The 22,895-nt window shown below is 32.9% G+C and overlaps 1 protein-coding gene across 9 annotated transcripts in view; it reads left to right on the forward strand.

Moving 5' to 3' along the window:
- The window catches only part of LOC143236985 (four and a half LIM domains protein 2-like), a 124,171-nt gene that overhangs the window by 40,763 nt on the left and 60,513 nt on the right, over window positions 1-22,895 (forward strand). For 6 of the 9 annotated variants that reach the window (XM_076475736.1, XM_076475737.1, XM_076475742.1 and 3 more), the window contains exon 2: window positions 16-101. The exons of 1 other annotated variant lie outside the window; for it this stretch is intronic. In XM_076475736.1, coding sequence (XP_076331851.1) covers window positions 16-101 — 86 coding nt within the window. Of the gene's footprint in view, window positions 1-15; window positions 102-1,784; window positions 1,942-22,895 lie in introns of those variants that run through there. 2 more of the 9 variants (XM_076475745.1, XM_076475743.1) reach the window with 2 other exon arrangements.

Genomic DNA, 22,895 nt, shown 5'->3' on the forward strand with positions numbered 1-22,895 from the left:
TTTTTTTTGTTATAGGGTGTGCTGGTACAAGAAGTGGACGAGGGGCAGCCATGTCTTCATTGTAAAGACAAATGTCCAGGTTTTAGTCCACATATCTGGCGGTAGGTGACGCACTTTCTCCTTAAACGTAAAACATTCCGTAATTAAAGTATTATTATTTTCAGATAAAACTAAATACTTTTGAGTTTGCATATCATTTCCTTTTGTAGACACATGCACGAAACTGACTCAATAATGAAAACTTTTACAAGTAAATTTTATCAGCTCCAATGTTTTCGTTACAGAAAATTATGTTAAAACTATTTCTTATTATTATTTCTGATGTTATGTGTCCAGAAGTTTCTTGTATTTTAAATTTTTCAGCAACTTTAAATTTATATACAAATGGAAGTTCCCGACTTGCTGTTACTTTTCACTAATGAAACGTTATTAGAGCGTTCAGTAATTCTTGTGAGGAATACAAAGGTAGAAAAAACACTGATAAAGTTAGTACATGAAAAAGCTCGTGTGCCTTACATCTGTCATTCAGTAACTGATAAGACTGTTCCTAGGTTGGAAAACTGGTAAGCTCGAGACATATAACGTTAAAATATAGGGTTCTATCCTTGCAGTATGCCCTGCGGATATGTTTCTTTACGAAACTTTGCACTTAAAGAAACATATTTTCTAACTTCACAACTATTGAAGTAACTTGTTTTTGTGTAGCTAAATAAAATGTTTAACTTTTCGTCGTATTAAGATAACTTAATTGGTATAACTACATCAAACTGATCTTCGTCAGTTACACCTATAAACGTAACGTTTTTTATGTACGTACGTTAAATGTTCTGAGTAAATCTTTATCTTCCTATTTCATAGCTACTGAAATAACTCGTTGTTGTAACTACATCAACTGACCACTTTTAACGTTTCTTTCTACTTAACAGCTGTTAAAATTACTTTTATGTAAATACCTCAAATATTTTGAATTTTTTTAAATATTTCATTGTACTTTCACAGCTAATAAAATAGCTTATTTCATGTAATTATATTAAATGTTATACAATTTTTTAACTTTTGTTTCGACCTCTTAGCTATTAAAATTACGTATTTTTTTTCAACTGTATAAACGGTACTCAACTTCTTGTCCTTTCTTCGTATTTTGCTAAAACTGAGTTTTGATGCAGAGCACAGACAGCCAGCCCACTGCGTGGCTTTGTGCGTAATAACAAAACAAAGAAACAGTTTTCCTGCTTCTATTAAAATAAGTTATTTTGTGAAATTAGATGAAATGTTTTGAACTTTTCTTCTAATTCTTCTTATTTGATACCTTTTTGCTCTCCAATGACTCTGTGGTAAGTCTGAAGGTTTACAACGCTAAAAACGGGTTTCTATATTCTCGGTGGGCACAGCAAAACAGCCCATTGTGGGCTTTGTGCTTAACTAAAACAGACTAATGTTGCTGTTAAAATGACTTCTCTTGTGTAATTATGTCAAATACTGTAAACACTTTTAACTTTTATTTCTACTATGCAGGTAGTAAACTAACTTACACTAGATATTTTGATACGTAGCAAGAAGGATAAGTTTCTTTAACTACACTTCTATAATACTATTTTCTTTTTCTTCGACTTTTATCGGTTTATACATTAAATAACATTTTTACTTATTCGATGTTTGTACTGGAGTCTTTGTAAAACGTTCCAAAAGCTGGGTTAGGCCACCGCGTGCATGTGAAAAAGCTATTTTTAAAACTCCAATCCTCATTTCTAGCTCTGCTCATTGGATAATAAAAAGGGTATGTAGACTGCCACGTGCGCATGATAAGGCATGACGATCACTATTTTTCCCGCTATAACTTCCTCAGGTACATAGTAGCTAGTGAGATCGGTGTGTTAATAAAATCAAAATCATGACGTCACTCGTTAAAAAGTCTGCAGATCGGAAGAAAAGAACTAAAATGTAAGTATCAAAATCAACGTATATATTTTGATGATACTAAGAAAATAACTCAAGTTATTATCAGTTCATTATTAACACCTGATAAAAGAGTGTATGTTATATATACGCTTTACAAGATATGAAAGGTTGGTGTTTCAGGTGCATTCTTTTCAAGAGTTAGGAGTATACGTTAAATGGCATTCTTGTCAAGAGTTAGGAGTATACGTTAAATGATTTACAAGAAACGAAAGATTGAACAAAAAGATAATTTACAAAATGAAAGAGGTAGAACTACAACTCTTATGCTTTAGAAATGTAGAAATATAGAGCTAGATACTTTAGAAAGTGTAGAAGACAGAGTAGCAATCGCATAGTTTGAAAGATGTAAAATTATACGTAAGATACTTTTTAAGATGTAAGATGCTGATTATGAGCTGGATAGTTAACAAGATGTAGGATGTTGATATGTGAGATTGATGGCTAATAAGATGAATAATGTTGGTGTATGAGTCAAATGGTTAACAAGTTATACGATTTTGTTCTATGAATTCAATGGTTAAAGGTCTAGAAGGTTGAATTACGAACTAAATGGTTAACAATATGCAAGAAGTCGGAGTATGAGTTAAGCAGTTAACAAAGATATAGATGATTGGAGTATGAGTGAGGTGGTCAATAAATATATAGATGATTGGAGTATGAGTGAGGTGGTCAATAAAGATATAGATGATTGGAGTATGAGTGAGGTGGTCAATAAAGATATCGAAGATTGGAGTATGAGTGAGGTGGTCAATAAAGATATAGAAGATTGGAGTATGAGTGAGGTGGTCAATAAAGATATAGAAGATTGGAGTATGAGTGAGGTGGTCAATAAAGATATAGAAGATTGGAGTATGAGTAAGGTTTATAGAGTATGAGATAAATGGTCTGCAAGGTCTAAGAACTGGAGTTTAATTTTAGAAGACACAAATGTTTGAAAGATTGAGAAGCTTGGAGCTTAATTTAAATGTTCACAAGGCATATAAGGTTAAAATACAAGTTAACTTGGAACAGATTCAATAGGTGGAAATCTTCAGCAAATATTTTCAATAAATTCAAAAAACAGAAAACAATAATTACAAATAACGATATGAAATAACACCATAAACATAAGTAATGAGCGTATTGAGACTAAAAAAAATAAACATATAAATCAACTTATCTTTACAAACAGAGAATAAATAAACGTACCTTTGCGATTAAAAAAAAGACAAAGAACAGAATAAGTGAGCATAACGTAAATTGTTACTTAAGGTGCCAAGACTATTTCATAAGAGAAGCCTCTTAAATCAGCAGTACCAAATATGTGTAGTCAATAGATGTAACTTTGAAATCCATTGATGAAACTGTGTGCCTAGATGAGAGAAAGTAATCATCTGTGCAAAAAATATATTTGGTGTTTTTCTCATGATGGTAGCTTTACAGCTGCCATACGTACATTAGTAAATGATTCGTGAATTGAAAAAAAAAAAGATAGTTGATATGATGATTTAAAGACGATTCTCAGTTGACTCCTATTTTTAGTATTTACCTAACAGTTTAGTGAGTTGATTTCTATTTTTAGTATTTACCTAACAGTTTAGTGAGTTGAATTATATTTTTAGTATTTACCTAACAGTTTAGTGAGTTGAATTATATTTTTAGTATTTACCTAACAGTTTAGTGAGTTGATTTCTATTTTTAGTATTTACCTAACAGTTTAGTGAGTTGATTTCTATTTTTAGTATTTACCTAACAGTTTAGTGAGTTGAATTATATTTTTAGTATTTACCTAACAGTTTAGTGAGTTGATTTCTATTTTTAGTATTTACCTAACAGTTTAGTGAGTTGAATTATATTTTTAGTATTTACCTAACAGTTTAGTGAGTTGAATTATATTTTTAGTATTTACCTAACAGTTTAGTGAGTTGACTTCTATTTTTTAATATTTATATAACAGTTTAATGAGTTGATTCTTTCTCTTTCTCTCTTTTGAACTCTCTTTCACAAACCTCAATTTTATATTAGGCTGACACAAAAGCCCGCCAAATGACAGAAAACCAAAGCTTACTATTCCTGAATTCTCCAATTTGCATTCGTAGCTTTGTCGCCCTTAAACAGACATGAGAAAAATATGGGTCTTCTAGCTTCAGGAAAACCAAAGCTTATCACAAGTAATTTCTAATTTAGCTAAAGAGTGTCTCTTCACAGCTATTTTCTAATCGCACCAACTGTATTATTGTAATAGTTCTCTTTAAAATCTCGTTTCTTGTAAATATTCGACCATCGTTCGAAAAATTCTCTTCATAAAAACGTCAAATTAATTTAATTCGGTGTTAAGTATATTCTTTGGGTGTAAAACTCCCTTCTTGACAGGCTTGTATTTAGCCAAAAGTATCGAAATTTAGAAGTTACTTACACCTTTGTTAGAGATTAAATTCAACTAAAATGGGTTTGGTTAAGTTTGTTTTGAATTTCGCGCAAAGCTACACAAGGGCTATCTGTGCTAGCCGTCCTTAATTTAGCAGTGTAAAACTAGAGGGAAGGCAACTAGTCATCACCACTCACCGCCAACTCTTGGGCTACTCTCTTACCAACGAATAGTGAGATTGACTGTCACATTATAACGCTCACATGGCTAAGAGAGAAAGCATGTTTGGTGTAATCAAAATGGGAACGGGAAATTAAAAGAGAAAATATTATAGGATAAAAAGTGGAATTGAACTCGTGTAGTTCGTGAAATTCGAAGAAATCGAGTGTAACGGAATAACTGATCGACTGACACTTGGCCTTTATGGCTGTGAAGTCTCGGTCACCAACAACAAGTTTATATTGAATGATGCCTTTTTAACCAAATATATTACATTATTATGGGGTTGATTCGCAGCCACATCTTTATTTAACACTTCTCTGTCACTATGGGTAATTAGGGTTTGAGAACTGTTCAGACGAATTCCAAACAATCTTATTATAGAAGTTATATTAATGACACTCTTGTTTGCTATTTGTTTCTGAAAAAAATATGCACCTGAATTTCTAGAATATCTAAAATCTTGCCACCATCAGCTTGTACTGTTTAAGACATCCTTATAATTCGTAAATCTAACAGTTTTATTGATCTACACACCACAAGAAAACTTTCACTACCACAACACACGTTTCAACAGCTCACCTTCCCATCACCGGTAACCTGACCACTTGCTTACTTACTAGAAATTGTTACATTTGTTTTTTATTTGTCTCTACAGAAGGAAATAAAATGTGTACATCTTAGATTGAACGAGCGACCCAAATCCCTTCTACAAACCACTACTCGCATCTTAATAATAACAAAGCCACATGGGCTATCTGCTGAGCCCACCGAGAGAAATCGAAACCATAATTTTAGCGTTGTAAATCCGTAGACTTACCATTGTACTATTGGGGGCAGTAATATTAATAATAACGTCTGAATAAGAAGCTTACATTATTAGCGGTTCTAAACATATTATTATCCTATGTCAACTCTCTAAACGGTTATACAAATTCTGCAGCCAAATTCAACTGAAAGCATCCCCGAGATATAGGGGGATATCTTCGAGCTCCCTCCGCTATAAACCGGGTTTCGATACCCGTGATGGGCGAAGCAAAATTGAGCACAAAGCTTCATTGTGTAGCTTTGTGCTCAATTCCAAACAATTAATCGATTAATTAAATTTAGCTAAAAGTGGGTTTTATACCAGCATATCAAAATGTACGTTTCATCCAGTTCCAAGGAATGCACAATGGCCTCTCTTCGTTCACTCGAATCGTTTGCTTATATGCATGTGGCACTCGCAAAGCTGTCTAAATCGGAAAAACAAAACGCCGTGTAGCCATACGTATCTATGAATACGTGATGATTTCCTACAGTTCTGTTCACTCTTTACTTCGGTCAAGTATGACCTGATGTTAGGGCACTCGACTCATAGTCTGAGGGTCGAATATTCATCACACCGAACATATACTTGCTCTTTCAGCTGTGGGGTGTTATAATGTAAAGGTGAATACCACTATTCTTTGGTAAAAGAATACCCCAAAAGTTGGCAGTGGGTGGTGTTGACTAGCTACCATTCCTCTAGTTTCTAACTGATAAATTAAGGGCAGCCAGTGCAAATAGCACTCATGTAGCTTTGCACGAATTTCAAAACTAACAATACCATTTACTTCTGTTGAATGAAAATACTCTATACCCTAATATGCATAAGCCTTTTCAAACTAATAAATCTGTTGAAAATAACAGCAACCTTATAAAACGGGCAAATACCAATGAACAACTCCGACATATCTCTAACGTTGTTAATCTTTCAGGCATAACTCTCTCTGAAGCAAAACTCAGTCTCCTTAGCAAAAGTCTCAGCTATTACCCAAATAACATCGATATTAATGAGCCTAAACTTCTCTCTGACCTTCATGAATTCTCTCGAAAATTACGACTTCACGAATTTTTTTCACAGCAAATCCCACCCAACTGAAAATCAACATAATCTACTTTTAAAGAAAAGTCTTTATGGACACTTCCACCAAACAGAGAACCACTTCTAGAGAACTACATCAAAGCTGTAGAAAATAACATAATACAGACCTTAAAATCTTCCAAGCAATGCCATAATAACATTAACCGAAACGAAATAAATGCTTTAAACAATCCTAAATCAAACAATAATATCATAATAAAGCTAGCACACAAGCGTGGAACTATTCTTACTCTTAACAAAGATCACTCCCAGTTTGCCCCAGAAGGAGAAAGATCCATCTTTCGAAAGCGGTCGGACTATATGGTTTCTATTTCATTTTTATCAAAACTTCTTGGACCTAAGTGTTTTTAGAACATCATGAATTTTACTTCTATTACCACCATCAACATTAAGTTTCAACTGAAGACTGTACATATTTAAAACATTTCATTAAAAGAGAGTTTTCTTAGTTTAAATACTTTCTCATCTTCTGTTTAATTGAGCATGTTTTAATTTATTTTCAATAACTACATAGGTGTATTAACATATTTATTTATTCTGAGTCTTTATCCAAGGTCATTCGTTTGTTTGGAGATTTTTCACGCACTTATAGATTCAACATTTTTATTACAAATTGTTATGTTATTACAAACGTTTTAATTCAATTTTTGTTTCTATTTGTAACTAACGTATTTTGAAACGTTCGAGAGATATGTTATTGTTCGTTACTCCAGTGCTCATTTCGTTCATTAGAAGTTGCATGTTTCACGATATGATTTAAGTTTGGAGTGTAAACAGTAATAAGGTATAGGTAATTGAAGTTGAAGTTAACATAAATGGTTTACAAAATGTAGGATTTTAGAATACATTTAAATTGTTTAGGAAATTTTGAAGGTTGAAATATAAATTACATGTTTTACCAGACATACAAATTAGAGTATTTTCAAGGTTTAGGAGTTTAGAGTGGAAGCTAAATGGCTTGCAAAATGTACGAAGTTAAAATATAAGTTATATTTTGAACAAAAGTTAGAAGGTTGGGACCTAAATTAAAATGTATAATATGTTTGTTTAAAATTTAGTTATTTGCATTACAAAACATTAAAGACTGAAGTTTAGGGTAAATAGTTAACAAAGGATGCGATGTTAAAGCTCAGGTTGGATTGTTTATCAAAAGGGAAGTTGATGTATAAGTTAAATGATTTAAAATATTTATCAGGGTTGGGATATAAGTTACATGGCTTATAAGATGTTTGAACCTAAAGTATCAGTGACATATTTTACAAATTGGAGAATGATAGAAATTAAGTTAAATATCTTACGAAACATAGGAGGTTGAAATTTAATATAGGAGAGGCTGGAGCACAAGCTAAACGGTATACAAGATATAGTGGTTGAAGTAAAAGTTTGATACATATGATCTAGAAAACAAATACACATTTAATGATATAGAAGACGTAGGAATCTGGAATACAAGTCTGATGTATATGATTTAGGAAGTTGAAGTATAAATTTGATATAATACATGATGTAAGAAGCTGGAGTATAAGTTTGATGGTATACATGATGTAAGAAGCTGGAGCACGAGTTTTATGATAAGCGTGATGTGGTAAGGTGGGATATAATTGTGATAAGATAGATGTAGCGGACTAGGGTATAGTTTTGTAGGTGGTTGAAGTACAAGTTTCAAGATAAATTACAAACGTAAAGTTTGAGATATAAGAAATATAGTTACAAAGGGTAAAGATGAACGTTAGATAGTTTTACAAAATGTATTTGACAGGAGAATTAGTGTAATTTATTATAAGATGTAAGATTTGTAGTCTTATGTTGTTGGTTTACAAACTACAAGAGTTAATGTTGCAAGAAATACAGTTCATTGCTTGAGCTAGAAATTATGAAATTGGCCCGAGTGAAATAAATCTTTAAATAGTTTATTCTGAATTATTTGCCTTCCGAACTAGATTCCCTGTGTATCACCTGTCAACCTGTTCTAATAGGGGTAAGGACAGTATTTTTAGAAGTGTAAAAGAAAGCGTGTCTTTCCTAGTAGGCTACAAATTCGTTTGTGTGGTCGTTATCTCCAGATTCTGTGCCGACGTCTTATTTTAGAAACGTCGAAATATTTTCTGCTGTATATATATAATGATGATTGAGCTAACGACGTGACGTAACATGATTAAAGTGATATATTTTGTTGTAACTAGTAACTCCTGAATGTAGTGTATTTGCTCGACTTCCGTAACCTTTCAGTAACAGTAGGAACTGTAAATGATTAGATGATATGTAATTAACTCAAATGATAAATACAAATTAAGTGAATGTTGTTTAAAAGAACTACCACTATTAAACATTTTCACGCTTCCTAAATAAGCGTAGTAACAGTATTTTGTCTAGATTTGTGATATCAAAAATAGTGTACTTGTTCTACAATATATTGTAACATTATTCTAGAAGTTACTGAAGTAATAATAAGATCAAGCAGATTCTATATAATTTCATATAGATTTAGTTACTATTACTATAATATTAATGTGATAACAATGAGTTTTGTTTATGCCTTGAAGAGAGACAGCCAATAGTCTACTTCGTACATTGCTGAAATAGTATTAATAGAAATTGGAAGGACTTGAAAATAACAAAATAGTCATCTTGTCATAAATTAACATAAATTGCATCATAGCCTACTGGTAATAGAAAGCTCATCATAAAAGTCGTGGAATTGTTTAGTAATCTTCACACGTGACTAATAAAAGTCCCAAGTATAGATCTTGGTATTTATAGAAGAATATTTGAGTCGGAGTCCATTTGTGTTGTGTTGTAACCGACTTTGTCCTGTGACTTTTAAAAGTTTGAATAACGCCAAAACACTGGTGTGTCGTAAAAATGTTGTCTTGTGGTTTTGGCAGTTTGTTCTTGGCAGCTGTTATCTTACATGTTAGTTAATAGGTGTGTATTTATCACTGAGTGTAAGAGCAGCTGTTTGGATCAAAGGTGTTGTGACTGATAGCAAGATAAACCGATCCACGTCGAAGGGACAAGACAAACAGACATTGAATGTACATATTTCAAGAAGATGTTTACTAACGGTCGAAGAGAGACAGCTTGGAACAAACTACTAATACCTCGTGAGAGATAAACTGTTCTATTTCTAATAGACACTTCCTTGTCAGTTTCTAGCCAATATGTAACACCATCAGGCTGAGTGAGTCAAGAATAAAAAGAGAACTAGATCTAGAGTAAAGCATTAATCACAGGGTATTATTAGCCGTATCCTAAAAATATGTTCACAATTGGCTGAAACACTAACCTCAGAATGTTAATAGCTTCTAACAGTATGATTTAATTAGACTCCAACATATAAAAACCAGAAATTAATTGATTAGTCGACGTAATTATAATGACCATAAACCGAAATTGCAGCCTTAACGGTAACAAACATATTCATTGTCATAATGTGAAACATCACACGATGTTTTTATTATCACACACTCAATTTAAAAACTAGACCGACAGAATTTTAATATTTTTTTATGAATACTAATATCAAGTTTTAAAATTATTATGCATTTCTAAAAGCTTTCCATCTTCTTAGTGCCTTGAAAATAACTCTTAATGTTTCTTAACTTTAAGATTCTATCTTGTGTCGTTTACAGTACATATGTGCAGAGCAGGGAATAACTAGAAAGTCAGTTGCTTCGTTCAAACACCGTCTTAAATAAACAATTACGAGCAACGAAAGGATTACCTAGTAATTTATTTGAAAGGATAAAAAAGTCATCGCTTTTATCATAAACAACAAAATTGTAGGGTGCGTTTGTTAGTTCTGGATTGTTGCCCGTTTGGTGAAAGTTGATTTTGATTATTTCCACAGTACTGCTGCCACTCTTATAAATCCGTTTGTTCGTCTTCTGTCACTTTAGTGTGATAGTTTAGAGAAAAAAAAAGTGTGTGTTCTTCACACCGCACATTTCTCACATCACCCTTTCCTTCTTTTTATATGTTTTAATAACACCCCTGTCAGCTGTAAAGTGGTGGTTATAGTTTATTTTATGTTAAAAGTTGTTTATGTTGCGATTCACTAACTGCCTACTTGGAATTCTTGAGTCTGCCGAAACACACAGATTGATAGAAAAATTGTATTTGTATTTAAAACTTTTAAATATACAAGTGGATAGAAAGTAGTTTTAAATACAGAGAAATGTTTTTAAAAATCGTGTATTTCGTTGATTGTCTGCGGTTTTAGATTCATGGAAATCGAAACGATTACACTTGTTTTAGTAGTTCTAAATACAGAGAAACCTAAAAGAATCGTACTTCTCTCTGTGGTTTTAAATACAAGATGATTTAAAAAGTCAGAAATGTTTGTGTAGTTTTAACTAAACTCATTTAAGAATCTAAATATGTATAGAAGTTTCAAATATAGAATTGTACTAATAGTGCACATTTGGGGATTCTACTTTAAAGTATTCTTAAATTTAAATACTTTTATGATGTGAGAATTAAATCTATAGACATCACCTGTATACCTTTTACATCTCAAATTCTAAAAACAACAATGACAATCGTACACCTTAAACTCTATAAAACAATGGCAGTGTTAAAGCTAAAACGTTATAAGACAATGACAGTGTTAAAGCTAAAATTATTTAAAGTAATTACAGTCTACAGCTCAACTTATACAAAATATTATTGCAGTCTCACAGCTGAAATTGTATATAAAAAAAAGAGGCGTCGTTGACACACATAACCTGTGTTCTGATTCTATTTGGCAGTACCCCGACCCCTAGTGGACGTCTTGATAAATCAGAATAGGTAACCATGATCGATATCATACTGAAACGTCGAATCTTCCCACGCAGATGGGCCGAGTTTTGATTCTTTAAAGTAACCTAGCGACGCCTGTGCTATAAAATGATGGCAATATTGCAGCTCAAATTTTATAAAACAATTTCGGTGTCTTTTCGTAATAAATTACACACAATAATTTAAATTATATAGTACACCTTAATATATATATATATTATATGGGATAACAGTAACCGATAAAGTTTAACAGTCATTTACAATAAAAGTAAACACTGCAATGTTAGGTCATCAGGTTCATTTCTGAACTTTTAATTAATTTCATAACACATTTAAAAACCGTTATTTTATTCTGTTACAATTCATCTACATTGATCAAACATTTAACCACATAAAAAATATACAGTCACAAAAAATATTTTGTCACAGTAACTATTTTTAATTACACACTATCCATCAAACCCGAAATTGTTTTGTGTAAATATATAAATAAATGTCAGTAAAACATGGTTTAAAATAACACTTTTAATTTCACTTTTCATCAAATCAAAATTTGTTTAACGCTATTTGTTTCCAGCTGGAACCGAGCCAGAATCTACTTTCTTTGTACTACAGAAGACACCAAAATAGAAAGCGTGATGATTAAGGTATTAGTTAGAATGGCACTAATTTGTCGTGTTAAATTGCTTTCCAAAGGCAGACATCCTGACAGTTCGAAAATCACAAAGTTGACGCATTGTTTTTATGATGTATCTTTCAAATATCTGAGAGATAGATTTAAATCGAATGTCACCTTTGTTCTTCGTAGATTGCCGTATCGGATGTGAGATAGTTACTCACAGGGAAAAAATATATACTTTGATCTACGTTTTTACGTGTGACAGATTTTATTCCAACTAACGATATGTTTTTAAAATGCGTGCAGCATCTCTGTTGATGTTGTTGAGAATTTAACAGCTGATCCTACGAGAATGCTGTCATGTTTTATAAATTTGGATTCTATGATCTCTAACAATATCATGTTTTCAAACAACTGATTCGTGACATTTAAAAATAACGAAAGGGAACTCCTGAAGAAGGCGCACGGTTCCCTACATCTTGTTATAATGCCAGCTTGGCAGGATTATACAAATGAACGAATTTTCTCAACGCTGCAAAAAATATTTTCTTCAAAACTCGTTTAACAATCTTTAGAAGGTTTAATGTTGAGTGAAAAAACAGTTTCGTTTATTGTAATGACAAATTTTTAGAAAAAACTTTATGCTATAGCCTTCCAGTGGCACAGCGGTATGTGTGCGGACTTGCCCGTGGTGGGCAGAGCACAGATAGCCCATTGTGTAGCTTTGTGCTTAACTCTAAACAAATAAAACAAACTTTTATACTATACAAGTAATACTACTTTGGGACGTTAATACCAATTTTCTTGATGTTCCTTAAAAACAAGAAAAACCTGGTTAAAAATATATAAAGTATATGTTGAAAAAATACTAAAAGAGTTAAATTAATTGATAAATGTGATTTTGTTACCAATATTTGTTTTAATTTATCTAGTCTTGAACAAAGTATTTTTAATAACGTTAACGATTTCATTATCACACTGTAATGAAATAAAAATTAATGCAGTTTAATGTATATTATAATATAGTGTATAGTACAGTCTAGCAAGGTGAATTACACCTTAATATAGTGTATAATACAGTAGATTTAGCAGTGTGTAATGGTAGATTGTACAAGGCGTAACATAATATATTTAACAGGCTGTAATGTAATATAATGCAGTGTATAATGTAGTAGATTTAATAAGACATAATATTGTTTAGTTAACGAGGTGTAATGCAATATAATGTAGTATATGACATTGAATTTTAGTGCAGTTAAAGGTTACTAATGTGTATTTACTCACATAAGTGTAGAATTTCATGTAGCTGATTTCGAATCTCCTTAGATGTGTTTGACTTCAACATTTTAATTGCATGTCATGATCCTAATTATAGTAGCATCATATGACATACACGCTAATGTTTAGATCTTTTGATAAATCAAGAAGATAATATTGAGGTCTTTATTGAAAACTCTGTCATTTTAAATGGTTAAGACACTGAAACTATGGATAAAGTTTATAGAATGGCTTACGTTTGTAAGCAAAACGTAAAACACAACATCTAAAACCACGACAAACAAACAACAAGCGCCAAAGGCATTAAGTAGCGTATTATTCTGAAAGTAGTGATGTGTGAGTCTTTAATCAAAGTATCAATTACCGTCTTAAAAGTCGCGAGCTACCATTTGCACGTGTTCCAGGCAGCGAGGTTGGTCGACCATGAAGTAACTTAAGGTTGGTGTAGACTTCCCAATTGGAGGTTTATGTTGACCACGTGATGTTGTGGTCATGGTTTACTCGAGCTGTGCGGTTAGATAACTCGACTGTAAGTGGGAAAACTATTGGCACATTACAGCTTTGTGTAGTTTCTTAAATCACAGCTTGTGTTATTGTGTTAGATGTTAATGTAGTATTTTTGCAATACTTGTTTTACTTTTAAAGCAGTCGGTGTATTAGTTGGCTAACAGCAACACTTTATAGGAATAACATTTGGTGTATTATTGTTGTAGTATCTGGTGCAATGTTGTTGTAACACCTGATGTATATTTTTTAACAGGTTACGTTATTATTTCATATGTAGTTCATTATTGTTGTAAACTATTATAACAAGGGCTTATGTATTATTACTTAACATTTACCCATTGTTTCATTGTCTGATATCTGTTATTCTAGTTGGTGTGTCATTTTAATAAATAATTGCGTAGTAAATTATGTGGCATTGGTTTTGCAGCTAACATAATATTCTTTTATTCAAGTAGCGCCTGATTAAGAAACCAAAATACTAATACATCTAGCAGAATTTAATACATAGTTAGTGAATATCGGTATTCTCACTACATACAACCATGTTATGTTGATATATTTTGAGAGTGGACCTCGGGCAGAAGCTAACAGCCACTGTAGCGCATGGAAAGCATGAAATGCAGTTATGCTGTAGAACCATTCCATGCCAAACTGTTAGAGGTCAGAAACAGTTATCGTTCCTAACTCCTTCAGCATTTTATACTAGTGTCGACCGTGTGTAGACTGCGGGTAAATGAACGTAGTAACATACATTTATGGGTTTTTTACCAGTTAAAACATGTACTTGTTACAGTGGGTGAAACACAAGTACTTTAAACTATCCATTTCGTTAGTGTTACTTTAATGCCCCACATCTGAAGGTTAATGCATGATTGACAAAACTTTCAAAGTCACTGATCAGATTTTGTTGAAAAATCTAGAATGATACTAGCAACAATAATTTTGTATATTTTTGGTAAAATATATTAAATTCTTTGTTGGACAAGATGGTCACTGAGATAAAAGAACAGTTAATCATGATGCCACATAGATACAGATGTTGTGATTTTAATAAAACAATCTTCACAAAGTCTTTCTCGGAGCTTCGGTGTGTGAAAAGCATGACTATTTAGAATGAACGTTGAAGTGCAGAGTGACAAAACCTCCAGAAGGTGTTTGGTCGACTCCAGTAATAATTGTGATATACGAAAGTTCTGTATGAACTTCAGATGGTTGACCATGGCAACTCACATCAAGACGTTTCTCTTTCCATGCATAGTCAAATGTCTAGATATATTGGAAAGAGCCTGTTGCCACATTAACATGGCATGTGATGACTGGTTAATAAAAACATACTTAAATCTGTTTTGATCACTTCAGATGGCTTGTATGAATTTTGTCTCATACTGCTCAACATGTGTAATATACCTATAAGTTATAAGAGGCTGATGGATCTTGCAGTGATAGAACTGTAATCAGAGGGATTCCTCACCCATGTGGATAGCATTTTGGGGTATACTTACTTGCTGTTCAGCAGATAAAGAAATCAGAACTGAAAGTTAATACAGAAAAATGTGCGCTTATGTGTATGCCTGTAGAATATCTCGCTCACATTGTAAGCAGGAATAGAGTATCAGTGAATTAGAATTGGTCAAAGACAATTAAAAAAGAAGTTTGCATGTCTTAGGCTCTACATCATGTATAAATGTTTATTGGAGCCAACTTCTACCAGATAACCATATGTATTCTGCTCTGATTAAAGACTGATTCACACTTTAGATGTATTTATATTATCACCAAATATTTCACTCACTAACATGTGATTTAGTTTGAGGCTCCAATGGTAACTTATCCTCAACAAGATTGTCCATTCATCCTGGGCAATGATAACAATGAAAGTGGAATCAGAGCACTGTTGGCAAGAAGACGATGAAGTGTGTACCATGTAAGTCTTATGATGAGGGTTCCAATGCTAATGTTGCACGTACACAAAAGAATTACTTACAACTTTAGTAGTTGTCAAACATGTTTGAGGGGGGGAAGCTCAATATTTAAGTTAATTACTCATGTTATGTGTATTACAACTTTTAATGCAGATGTTACAATATCCAAGGGATATACAGAATGTTTTAGTTGAGCTCTGGATTAGCTAAAGGAAATACATTTGCACGCCCACTGGTCGATGTTGTGGCCATACATCAATGAGATGCTCTAATGAGAAAGTAAAGGACTGGATATGTCTTTTACGTGTGCGTGCAGCACAGAATAACTCTGTTCTAAACTATGAGCTGCAGAAATTACCTAGTGTACTAAGGCGAATTTAAGATAGTGATAAGGTAAAGTAATATGTCACTGACGAATCTCTCGTGAACGTCTTGCACCAGAACTCGAAATTTCGGAATACTGATGATACAAAGACAATGATTACTTTTGTGTGCACCATCTAGGCCCAATTTATAAATGAGAAAATAATTGCTTGTTTGTTTACGAGTCAAAAGAAAGCATATGATAAAAGCGTAATTGAAGCGTTTGAAAGATAGTGTTAATGACATTGACCTCCAACTCAATATGGTTGGGACTAAAACTAATCAGTAGTTAGAACAACCTAATTAATGGCAGAGAGAACTTGTTAATTCTTATTTTTTGAGTTATCTGGTAAATTGGAAATTTCATAATCAGTTAAGTGCTTACGAATATTATAGTTAATTTAATTATATCTTTACTGAGAGTATGAAATGCATTTTGTTCTTGCACATCATGAATGGAATCCTTCTGAGAAGAATTTATTTCTAATGAGCCAGGATTTTAACGTTTAATTTTTTTTTATATCTGAACCTATAGCTGTTGTAAATCTGGATAGACCTAGTATTCCTAGCCCTTACATTTGCTGTGGACAATCAAATCCTTTGTTGTTCTGATTAGCATCATTCGATCATGAATTATTGTCTGATTACACACCCAAAATCCTTGCTCATGTTTGACCTGCAGAGGCCCCAACATGCATCGGAATAATAGAAAATCTTCTGTTGGGTAATCAGTAAAAACACAGTTGCCTGTAACCATAGCCAAATAGCTTGTTGACATCAACAACAATGGCACTTTGAAGAACAATAAAGAACGCTTGAAATAACCAAATGAATACCACTACTAAAATTACTTACTGATTCTGTAAAGTTGAAAAGTCAAAAGCAATGTGTTTTGAAATGTGTATATCTTAAAACTTCATTATGTAATTTTAAAATATCATACTTCTGTATTGGATCGGTGACCTCTCATATGCAATAGAAGCCGTGATATGTTATATGAATGGCTCTTTTCATATGTGTATACAGATAACAAGAATTAACCTATTTACTTCTATTTTTTGTATATAATATATAAAATAACATTACACGAGCAACAAGCCACGTTGATTTCTTCAAACATTCGTCTATCTAATACAGTCCTGATTTTATAAGTATTCATCAAGCCTTTTCTTGAACTCTCACAATCGTAATACGTCTACCACATCTGAAGGCAATTTATAATGAAGGCCAATTACCATAGTGGAAAAATAGAATTCTATCCTACAGACGACTTTTACCATGTTAAATCTCAAAATATGCCCTCCATTCTACAATTCTCATCAAGAAAAAATCGTGTGATTAATCTTCTCTATTATTTTACTTATTTTGAATAATTCACTCTATTTTTCTATTTTTTATTGTTTTATAAAAAACAAACAAAGACAATCCCATATCTTTCTGTCAGAAGGATCTCAGACAAACGAAAATCTGGATAAAAGAGTATAAAGGACTATACACTTATTGAAACGGGGTCAAATCTTACAGAGTGCATTTATCGCCAATTTCACCTTAGTTACTCCTATTAACCAAAATAGGGAAGACAGTTTTTAAATGTTCTGATCCTTTACTTGACAGGTGCAATTAGAGAATCATTTATACAAGTTTGAGGTGTTGTATAGTACCCTCCGAGAAAAATTTCAGGAATACCAATAGATAATAATACTTGACAGTATTTGTGTGGGAAATTTGCATACTAATAAGGTTAACACAGTTCATATACAGTTATCTGCATTTGATACCTTAAAGTATGCATAACGTTTGTAAATGTGATAAAATAACATTTAGCGTACAAGAAATGCTAATATTTTTAAATTAGAAGAGAAATAAGAAATTGATTTATTATAAAGCAACGTAGAAAACAAATAAACTATTATTTTTCGTCTTTTATTACTTACCCATTACTGGCTGTATGTGCTATATGTGATTTCCACAAAATCCAAGAGAATTCAGTGCAATGCGTTTTGTTTTGAAACAGCAGATAAAGCACACAATTAACACAAGTTTTTTTATTTTTAACTAAATAGAAAATAAATTTTTATTTTAAATACTTCTTGGTATGGCTTCTGACCCTTTGAAGTCATAGGAGGGTAAAGTCGCTTATTAAACTTTTTTACCAGTTTATTTGGATTGAAGTTAACCAGAATGGAGTTACAAGTGGGATACCTCCAGACTCTGTGCTAGTACCATTATTTTCTTTGATATATGTTAACAATAATGATAAAGAGATTATCAAAAAATTCGGGTTGGTGATTATATTAAAATCTTGGGTGCAAGTAGGGTGCTGCTGTTATACAGACGGATTTGGATCAACTTTGCGACTTCGGCAAAACAGACAGCAGACTACATTTAATTATGCTAAGAGCAGGATGATACATGTAGGATACCTTAATTTAAACTAATTACCACTTTGATGGTAATCAGCTCAGTAGTGTAATGGAATAAACTAATATTGGTGTTTTGATCGGTCACTCTGTTCAACCTTCCAAGCCGTGTACTGTTGCTAGTACTGTGAAACCAAATATTATTTTTGGTTGTATTTGCATGAATATAAATCAAAGGAGGTTTGTACAGATCTCTAAATAGCCCTCATCTGGAATACTGTGGTCAGTCTTGGGCTTCTTACCTTAAGAAGGACAGTGAGTTGTTGAATTCAAAGGAAAGGCTACTAGGATGATGGTTCATGAGATGGAGAGGCTGTCATATGTTGTCATTACATTTTGTGTTTGTTCAAAAATATTTTATATTCGTTGTAAAACTTTGTGTTTGATTTCTACCCTTAATTAGGTCTGATCAAAATTTAACTTGATTCCGTGATGAATTCTCCAGTGACGGTTTTTAGGTGAGAATACCACATCTGTAATTATAACTTATTTTGCAAGTTTTCTCTTATATACATAAAATTATGTCTGAAATTAATCTATTTAATTTGTAACAATGTTAGTTGCTTACAAGCCCCAAACTAGTGTATATAATCCATAATCATACAATATATAACTGGAAATTGTCTGTTTAGTTTGCCAGGAACTTAACGCCAATGTTTACAATAAATCAGTCTGTTTTTATTTGTGATAATAGCACTTGCACATGCCATGCCAGATTTGAAAAAATCACACGCAGCAAAACACCTGCTCAACACGGAGTTATATGTGGTATCAGAAGGAAGGAAGGAATTCATTATTTATATATCCTTTATTATGGAAAATTAAGCTAGCAAAACTACCATTTGATTAGTAACTGTTAAGATATAACATATATAGTATGTGTGTATTCTACTAAGAGAGCGATAAAACGCCTTTATTATGTTCAGAATAAACTGCGGCAAAAATATGGGCTGCTGTTGTCTTAAGGTCTCTTCCTTTTGGTGGCAAAGTATCTGTTTCATAATTCATAGGTTGTGGCTGGATACGAAAATAACTAACCTGAATAGCTTTGTTTAGAAATTTGTTCGTGACCATTTTAATGTCAACATTTTTTTTGGGGTTAATTGGTTTATTTGATTTGTCTGTAGCATTTAAATGGTGCAGAATTTGTTGACATCTGTAAATGTCATTGCAGTTGCCTGCGATTCCACATTGTATTGCAACATTAAAGAAACAGTATCATTGTGTGATTGTCCTCTGCTTTCACACTATACCACTACTTGAAAGAAACAGTACCATTGTTCTGTATTTGTTAAAACAGCGGTTCCACACTGTATTACTACTTGAAGGAAACAGTACCATTGTTCTGTATTTGTTGAAACAGCAGTTCCACACTGTACTACTACTTGAAGGAAACAGTATCATTGTTATGTATTTGTTAAAACAGCGGTTCCGCACTGTATTACTACTTAAAGGCAACAGTATCATCGTTCTGTATTTGTTAAAACAACGGTTCCACACTGCACTACTACTTAAATGAAACAGTGTTACTGTTTTAACACAATGTTATTTAAACTAAGTTCGTAATTCTCAGATTACCATCTATATCAATTAAAATGTATGCGGCTCAATCTCCTCAGATATCAAATATTAGAAATACGCAGAGTTTGATACGTCAGTGTTGGACTTTCTTTACGATCTCGCTGTTCATACTTGCATGTTCTTTCCCATTTCTTGATTATGTGTTTTTGTTTTTATAACTTACTTATCAGCGTGTAGCTCATACTTCTGAATTAATAGATACAAGACTCGCTATTTATTCTTGAATACTTTTGTTATTGTGATCAATAATGCTTCCCTCCCCATTTTAATAGGTGATATATTTGTTTCAACTTCTAATTTAAGCATCACTTGCACTGGCCACATTTCCTGGTTGTTGTTGTTCCTGCCCGACACATCTGTTGTAAGAAGAAAACCGCTGAGCTTCAGTCTTGCATTTTAACTCCAGAAGTCTTATTTGACAAGAGTCAAACAGTCAATTTTGTCAGATAAAGGTATTTTCCCTTAGGTCTTAAAAGTGCTAACTAGTTGGAGTATTAAATTCGAGGACTGGAAACTGGATCTAAATAAAACAAGAACTGATATGTTTTTTAATTTAAAGTCGAGAACTGACCGATTGGTCAGAGTGAACAAGTAAAATTATTACTTGTAGTACAGTGATAAAAGCTGGACATAGCATAGCGGCTAGCTCCGTGCCAATTTTATGTAAGGGTTCAAGGTTTGTGTCTTCTATCTGCATCGCATGTTCTGCCCTTGGAGCTGCGTATCAATTGTAATAGTGACGACCAAATCCCAATATTGTGTGAAACTACTATTTATAGTCAAATAATTAACGTTGGCTGTTATTGACCAGTTACTTTCCAGTATAAATGTATAATGCTTTATTTTAAAAATATAAAAAGGGACTGAACTCAGGAAACTCATGAATTATATGAATGTATTTGTTATTGCTGTTTCTAAACACCATTGAAATCTTCCACCTTATTAAATTGTACGACAGGTTAATCGCATATCCCATTATATTCAATTCAAATTTCCTACCAAACTCAGTCAAGGTCAATGAGTAAGTAGCAGTGATCTGCGCTGTTCGACTGCACGTGCTTTCATCCCCTTCTCTTCCGTTCCCTTTCTGAGGAAGAGACCAACTCGGCTCTATAGCTGATCGTATATTTTCCGTAATACCTATAGATCAGCCGCAGGAACGTAGTACGAAGTGCTTCTTGTCTGTGTGGCCGCTTGTAGTTTCACTCAATCGGCAGACTCTTGGTCAATAGGCTGTTCCGCTAGCTCGTGCTATACACGCGTGTTACTTTGGTGAAGCCAGTCTTCAGAAGAGAGTATTACAGATTAACTTTTGATAATGATGCAGCCCAATACACACAGGTAAGGAAAACAACAGTCTCTTCACCTCTAGTGACAATTCATCTCCATGTTTTGATAACACTGCACAACAAAGTTTTTGCTTCTTGAACACTGTTGGGTGTTCTTTATTGATTTTTTGGCTGCTGATCATGAAAATCACACCCAAATTTGCCCATCACGTACCGTTTCATCGAAATCTTGGTTTCACCAGGACATTGCTACAATGAAAAAATGATATCAGGGCAACTGGATATTGCAGTGCAACGTGATGCACCGGACATTGAATACAAACGAAAATCAGGAGCAAAACACTTTTAATTATGTTGAACTTAATAGCGTATTAGAAACATAAACGCAATTAAATACGTTATTGCCGGTAAACAGTTAACTATGTATTTCTCAGAGTTCCTACGTGATGAAGCAAAACCAAAACTATAATTGTGCATACCCAACGGGTACCTGTTACAATCAGCAAAAACTTTTCAGGAAGCAAAACTTTTCACAAAAATTGTTGTGCAGTGTAATGAAATATCCCGAGTTCTTAGTTATTAGAGATGCTAAAATGGTCAATATATCAAATTAAAAACTATTTGATGTTAACAACACAATAGGCTCCCCTTAGTTTTTTTACTGACTGAGGTGTATTTTTTACTATCAATAGATAAAGATAGTGATACATAACACGTTAAATTTTCTCAATCTAGCTTCCACTGCCGTTTTTATTTTTTATTTTACTGACAATAACTTGAAACCAAACTCAAAAAGCCTATGTAAATTTCAGTTAAAATAATATATTTTAATAAAACCAGTCTCTGTACAAAAAGTGCTGATTTATCTGTATTAATAAAAAAAACCAAATAACTACTACAAAATTATCCAATAGTTATTAACAAACGTGTGTTTAATTAGAATAACTGACTTGTATGTTAACTAGAATTGTTAGCATAATTACTTGATTTAGTCCTACACGTAACTAAGATAACTTATTTATGCGAAAGTTCACTGTAAAATAACTTAATTACTACAAATTAGTCCTGCGTTTAATAAGGACCTATGCGTTAACTAGCATTGCCATTAATAAAAAATAATGTAAATACTATGAACTAATTCTGTGTTTAATTAATGGAACTTGGTTACTTTATACAAACTACCATTGTGTTTAATGTAAAGTAATATAATTCTTACTCAATTGGTCTACTTTTAACTAAGAGAACTTGCTTGTACGTTAACTAACGCTGTGTTTCGCACATAGTTACTTTATCAGTACAGAATAGTTCTGCGTTTATCTAGAAGTACCTATCTGTGCCCCCCGCTAGTACAGCGGTATGTCTCCGGATTTACAACGCTAAAATCAGGGGTTCGATTCCCCTCGGTGGGCTGAGCAGATAGCCCTTTGTGGCTTTGCTATACGGAAAACACACACACATACCTATCTGTGTGCTTAAGGCTAGCTCTCTCTGCCCATATTGTGTATCTGAGGGTTCACGGTTTGTGTCTCCTACCTGCATGGCAGGTTCTGCCCTTGAAGCTGTGTATCAATTGTAATAGTGACGATCAAATCCCAATATTATGTGAAACTACTATATATAGCCAAATGATTGACGTTGGCTGTTATTGACAAGTTACTTTCTGGTATATTGTTCAAAGCCAAGGAAGGCTATACGCAGGTAGC

The sequence above is a fragment of the Tachypleus tridentatus genome, chromosome 13, assembly GCF_004210375.1.
Source record: "Tachypleus tridentatus isolate NWPU-2018 chromosome 13, ASM421037v1, whole genome shotgun sequence".
Classification (NCBI taxonomy): domain Eukaryota; kingdom Metazoa; phylum Arthropoda; class Merostomata; order Xiphosura; family Limulidae; genus Tachypleus; species Tachypleus tridentatus.